The 6,882-nt window shown below is 44.6% G+C and overlaps 1 protein-coding gene across 1 annotated transcript in view; it reads right to left on the reverse strand.

Annotated features, from left to right (window-relative positions):
• LOC145342067 (aspartate aminotransferase, mitochondrial-like) overlaps nt 1-4,940 on the reverse strand; it is a 37,175-nt gene extending 32,235 nt beyond the window's left edge. The window contains exon 1 of the mRNA XM_080187268.1: nt 4,789-4,940. Coding sequence (XP_080043394.1) covers nt 4,789-4,862 — 74 coding nt within the window. The 5' untranslated portion in view covers nt 4,863-4,940. The remainder of the gene's footprint in view (nt 1-4,788) is intronic.
• Nucleotides 4,941-6,882: the final 1,942 nt, after the last annotated feature.

Genomic DNA, 6,882 nt, shown 5'->3' on the forward strand with positions numbered 1-6,882 from the left:
TACTAGGGGGCACAGGTTTAAGGTGCGAGGGGCAAGGTTTAAACAAGATGTACGAGGCAGATTCTTTACACAGAGGGTGGTGGCTGCCTGGAACTCACTGCTGGGGGAGCTGGTAAAAGCAGATATGGTACTGGCTTTTAAGGGGCGTCTTAACAAATACACGAAGAGGGTGGGAATAGAGGGATATGGTCCCCTGAAGGATTGGGGGTTTTAGTTAAGTCGGGTAGCACGGTCAGTGCAGGCTTGGAGGGTCTGTTCCTGTGCTGTAATTTTTTTTGTTCATAGAGAAGGAAAGGAGAGTGTGCAGGAAAACATCCAGAAAATAAATTTCCAAGATATATTTCCCAATCAGGAAAGATGGTGTGTCACTTGGAGGGGAACCTCCAGGTGGTGGTGTTCCCATATATCTGCTGCCCTTGTCCTTATATATGGTAAGAGATTATTTATGGGTTGGAAAAATGCTGTCAAGAGTGACAATTCAACTTGTAGGAAATACACACTGCTGCTACTCTGTGTCAGTGGTGGAGGGAGTGAATATTTATGATGGTGCATGGGATGCCAATCATATGGGTTGCTTTGTTCTGGATGATGTCAGGCTTGAGTGTTATTGAAGTTGCACTCAATCAGGCAAGTGGAGAATATTTCATCATGTTCCTGTCTTATAGATGGTGGACAGGCTTTGGGGAGTCAGGTGGCGTGTTACTCATTGCAGGATTCCTGGCCTCTGACCTTTGTTGCCACAGTATTTATATGGTTTATGTGGTTTAGTCCAGTCCAGTTTTTGATCAATGGTAATTCCTAGTACATTGATACTTCTGGATTGAATGTTGGACATCATGAGATGACGACTGGATTATTTCTTGTTGAACATGGTCATTGCCTCATACTTTTGTGGTGTGAATCTTTCACTAGCATTAAAAATCATGGAAATTTGATACAACTTTAAGTTCCCAGATCTGCCACTCTGATTCAATTCATTTCAATCAGACTGCATTGAAGTCGCAAGTAGAAATTCTCTGCCATCATTAGTGAAAGCAGTTCCTAAAATAAGAGCCTAGTTGAGTTAGTTCTGGTGCAGTGTGCCAAGGACTGATCTCTTGCTGCACTGCCTCTGGTGTGGGGGTATTCTCAGCAAAAGGCATCAATGACAATACAATGGCAGAGAAGGCACCTGGTCCTGAGGAACAGACATTAGAAGGACTCGGCATTAACCTACTGAACTGGTTTTGATGAACTGGGATTAATTCTTGAAGTAACTGTAACTTCAACAATCCTAGGCTTTAGGTGCTATATTCAATAGACAGAGGGTATAGATTATGGAGTCCTCAACAATTAGTAACCAATTAATCAGAGTAAAATACATCAATGATTAGTTTAATCCAGTGTTATAAAATGATTTGTTAGACCCTCAACATCAGAAAGGGATATTGATCTGTCCTGAGTGCATCTTTTTCAATTTACTCCCAGTCATGTAACAGGCAAGACTATCTATTTGTGTTCTAGGCTGAAAACAGGTGACCAGAAAACTGAACAGAATCCCAAAACTGAGCCTTTCAAGAAGGTAATCGATTCAGATACGGCCCCATACAGCTTGATAATCTTCTCAGCAGATGTAAAAGTCCTTCATGAAATAACGTTAGGCAGTTTCAAATTGATTCCAAGTATGCAGAGGTTCACGAGACTAGATACACTTTGGCTGTTTGGGCTAAAACAATTGGCAAGTTGAAAAAGCTTTACTCTGTAGCTAACTCTGTATTGCAACTGTCCTGGGGGTGTTTGATGGGAACATGTAGAGAGAGCTTTACTCTGAATCCAACTCCATGCTGTACCAGTCCTGGGACTATTTGGTGAGGCAGTAGAGGAAGTTTTACTCGGTATCAAACTCCTTGCTGTACCTGCCCTGGGAGTGTTTGATGGGAAAGTAAGACACTGTTTTGCAATGTATCAAACCAACTACTCTTCCTAAGAGTTCCATGGGATCTTTTATGTCTACCTGTGAGCAGGAAGAGTTTCAGTTTGAGGCCTCATTCAAAATGCAACACCTTCTACAATATAGCACTCTACTAGAGGATCAGTCTTGACTTTTGTGTTGATGTCTTACAGTTAGACAAATCTGCAAGCTTCTGAGATGAGGTTAAAATCTGATCCAGAAAGTATAGGTTGACCTAACTGAGATATTTAAAATAAATGGATTTAAAACTGCTAGGCTGAGGGGGATTATTTTTTCTAGTGGTGATATCCTGAAGTAGCAGTTGCAGCTAGAGAATTCAGCTGTGAAATCTGGGAATCATTTTTCAAACAACAGCAGTTGAAATGTGAAATTTACTACTTGCATTGGAGGCAGTACCATGAAGTTTCATTAAATTGGTTCCTGGGATGAGAGGCTGAATAAATGGAGCTTATATTCTTTGTGGAGTTTAAGAGAATGAGGCAATCTTATTAAAACCTACAGGATGGACGCTGAGAGACTGTTTGGGCAATAGTAGAGTCTAAAACACAAGGGCACAGTCTCAGAATAAATGGCCAATCACTTAGAACTGAGATGAGGAGAAATATCTTTGTCCAAGTGCATGGAACCTTTGGAATTCTCTATACCCAGAGGGTTGTGGATGCTCCATCGTTGAATGTATTCAAGACTGGGATAGACAGATTTTGAGTCTCTCAGAGAATTAAGGAATATGGGGAGTGCACAGGAAAATGGAATTGAAGCCCAAGGTAAACCATGACCACGCTGAATGGCAAAACAGGCTCGATGTCCATGTGGTTTATGCCTCATCTCAAATGGCTGTGGCTGCAGTGATAATAAGGACTGTGGAGCAAAAACAAGTGGAGTTTTAGTGATGATCTAACTATATAGTGGAAACAGGCCTAGGATCCTATAACCTTCCCATTTTACCACAGAAGCATCTTTAAAGATTACAGATAACTCAAAAGGGTTTAAATACCTGACTGCTGCCAGAAATTAGATGGACAGGGTATATGTTAAATAAAAACAGCCTGGATTTTGTACTCAAAGTCTCTTGAGTACAGACTTGAACCCACGAATGGCTAATTTAGAGAGGTGGGTATACAACCCGGCAGACATTGAGCAGTGATTTCGAGTCCGAACCCTGGCCAGCACAGTGGTTAGCACTGCTGCCTCTCAGTGCGAGGGGCCTGGGTTCGACTCCTGGCTTGGGTCACTGTCTATGTGGAGTCTGCACATTCAACCCCATGCTCGGTTACCTCCCACAGTCCAAAAGACATACTAGTTAGGTGCATTGGCCATGATAAATTCTCCCTCAAATCCTCCCTCGAACAGGTGCACGAGTGTGGCGACAAGGGGATTTTCACAGAAACTTCACTGCATTGTTAATGTAAGCCTACTAATAAATAAACTAACCCTACTAATAAATAAACTAACCCAAGGTGCTCTGGAAAATTACAGCATCTCTCATAGTATCTATTTCAGCACAAGAAGAGTCAAACTAGGACCTTCCACATGGTTACGAAAGCTCATCAAGCAGTGTGCCTGCCTACTCAACATTTAAAACCACAGAATCCCTACAGCACAGAAAGAGGCCATTCAGTCCATCAAGTCTGCACTTATTCTCCAAAAGAGTATCCTATCCATTCTGAACCCCCCCGCCCCCCGTGCCCCCATCCCCAACCACATTTCCCCTCACGTGGGCGGCATGGTAGCACTGCTGCTTCACAGCTCCAGGGTCCTGGGTTCGATTCCTGGCTTGGGTCACTGTGTGTGTGGAGTTGGCACGTTCTCCTCGTGTCTGCGTGGGTTTCCTCCAGATGCTCCGGTTTCCTCCCACATCCAAAGATGTGTGGGTTAGGCTGATTGGCCATGCTAAGAAATTGCCCCTTAGTGTCCAGGGATGCGTAGGTTAGAGGGATTAGTGGGTATAATGGGGGGTGGGGCCTGGGTGGGATTGTGTTCAGTGCAGACTCGATGGGCCGACGGGCCTCTTTCTGCACTGTAGGGTTCTATGATCTATGACATTTCCCATGGCCAATCCAGCAAATCTGCACGTCTTTGGACTGTGGGAAGAACCTGAAAGAAACCCATGTGGACACTGGGAGAATGTACAAACTCCACAGTCATCTAAGGCTGGAATTGAACCCAGGTCCCTGGTGCTGTGAGGCAACAGTGCTAATGATTACTGAAATAACGATTGTTATACACCAAACGCAACTAGAACGACCCCACTTTAATTCACTGATTGCTAGTCCCAGTCCCCCGTGGCCACAATTCCTGTCATTCACTGGAGACCACGTGTTTGCTCTTCCTGTGTCCTTTAATTCGCCTTCATCAAGGGCACGGGGCGGCCCATCAATCACCAGGCGTGGCTTCGGGCATCTGTTATCCAATCAACGCTCAGCGTTTGCGGCTCAGCCAATCACCTTATCACACTGCAGATGTTGTGTGTCTCAACCAATCAGCGCCCTACATTGGTTGAAGTGTGCTGACGTTCCGCCAATCAACACGCGATGACCACTGACTCCTCTACCAATCACAGAACAGCACCACACTGAGCAGTGACGTAGGATGGTGGTTCTGCTGATTGGGAGGGAGCGCGAGCCCCCCTCCCCCAACCCAGCACCAAATTACTTCAGATAATACCATCTAATCCACTCCACCGCCTCGGAATCCACTTCACAGTATCGGATTAGCGGTGAAACCCGAGCCTAGGACCTCTGTGCTGACCAAACGTTACCTCAGCGACCAATTTAAAAATCCGAGCGGTTTCTGCCGAAGCAGAGCTGTCTCCCCTTCCAATTCCTCCCATCGGTTACCTGGCTCGGGCGGAGAGCGCAGCCAAGCCCGGGTGGTGCTTGGCTGTGGAGAAGATCCTGCAGCAGCTAAACATCTTCAACGATAGCTGGAGGTAAGAGAAGCAGTGGCGGAAGGTTTAGCGCCAGCTACATATAACCTCGGGAAAACAAGGAGAGCCCAACATGGGGCAAGATAATCTATACTGTGTAAATCAGTGCCCGGACTGCGGCACAGCGACACCTGCGACCTAGCTGACTCAATCAGGTCATTGAATCATTGCTTCATTGCAAAAACCTATGGAATTAATATTTAATTATCATCCAGGGTTGGAATGAGACTTATTATGCTAAAAGACGTAGTCACACACAGGGCACTTTCCCTTGCGGGCAGACATATCCAGCATTGCAATTTCTTCAGCTAAACAAAAGCTTGGGCTAACCATGTCTGATTTGGTCCCCATAGCAATTCCTTGATCAATCAGAGTTAACCTTTCTCCTTTGATTTTAAATAAAATCTCTTCAGTCAACTGCTCCATGGTACATTCTGACTGGCAATGCCTCTACTAATCAGAGGCCACTTGCCAACTGGTCAGCACTCATGCAGTATAAATTGTTGTTCCCTTTACAATTGGTATTCTTGAAAATCTGTCATGAAGAATGCAAGATGAAAAATTTTGACAGGATGTGTCTTTCAACAATAAAAAAGATCTGCTAAAATTAAGAGAGAGTTTGATAAGGTCAATGCAAAGAAAATGTTTGTATTTAATCATTCAAAGGCTTTAATGGCTAGACCAATATTTATTGCCCATCACTACTTGCCATTAAGAAGGTAAGGCTGAGGTACCTTCTTAAACTGCTGCAGCCCATGTGGTGTAGGCACAGCCACGGTACTATTTGGGAGTTTCAGGATTTTGAGCCAGTAACTGTGAAGGAACAATGATATAGTTCTAGGTCACAATAGTGTGTGACTTGAAGTGGAACTTACAGGTGGTGTGTTCCTATCTGCTGCCCTTGTCCTTTAAGGTGTTAAACATTGTAGATTGGGAAGGTGTAGGTGAAAGAGCCTTGTTGAGTTGCTGCAGTACATTTTGTAGATGATACATACTGCTGCCATTGTGCGTTGGTGGTGGAGGGTGTGAATGTTGAAAGTGGTAGATGGATAGCAATCAAGCAGGCTGCTTTGTCCTTGATGGTGTCGAGCTTCATGAGTGTTGTTGGAGCTGCATTCATCCAGACAAGTGGAGAATATTCCATCACACTTCGGACTTTTGCTTTGTAAGTGCTGGACAGGCTTTGGGGAATCAGGAGGTGAGTTACTTGCTGCAGCATTCCCAGCCTCTGACCTGCTCTTGTAGCCAGAGTATTTATATGGCTGGTCCAGTTTCTGGTCAATGGTAACAAATCTATTCATTGATTGGGGGTGGGCAGGAAGTGGATAGTTTGAAAGAGCTCACCCAGATGAGATAAATGAAAGATGGAAGAGATATTTGAAGATAATTTTAGGTCAGGAAGTGGCTGGTTCAGTTTCTGGTCAATGGTAACAAATGTATTCATTGGTTTGGGGGTAGGCAGGAAGTGGATAGTTTGAAAGAGCTCAGCCAGATGAGATAAATGAAAGATGGAAGAGATATTTAAAGATAATTTTAGGTCAGGAAGTGGTCAAAGGAGGCAGCATGGACAAAGAAGGTGAGGCAAATGCACATTTGGAAACAAAACAAATCCACAGGATCCTCTCACTTGGTGCTGACAGGTGTCCAGGAGGCAGGTGTGACAAAACTGAAGCATTGGTTTATTGGACTGCTTATTGCTGGCCAGCCTCCAGCGCCTTCAATATGTCGTTGATGAAGACTCTTCCCGCTTAGAAAGGATAGCAGGACTAGAGGGCACAGCCTCATGATAAGGGGGGGGGGGGGGGGCAGTTTAGATCAGAGTTGAGGACAAACTTCTTCACTCAAAGGGTGGTGAATCTCTGGAATTCTCTGCCTGTTGAAGTGGTGGAGGCTACCTCGCTGAATATATTTAAGTCAAGGGTAGACAGGTTTCTGGTAGACAAGGGAATTAAGGGTTATGGGGAGAAAGTGGGAAAGTGGAACTGATCCACTTCAGATCAGCCAT

Source organism: Carcharhinus amblyrhynchos, chromosome 4 (genome assembly GCF_965287045.1).
Source record: "Carcharhinus amblyrhynchos chromosome 4, sCarAmb.v2.hapA, whole genome shotgun sequence".
NCBI lineage: Eukaryota > Metazoa > Chordata > Chondrichthyes > Carcharhiniformes > Carcharhinidae > Carcharhinus > Carcharhinus amblyrhynchos.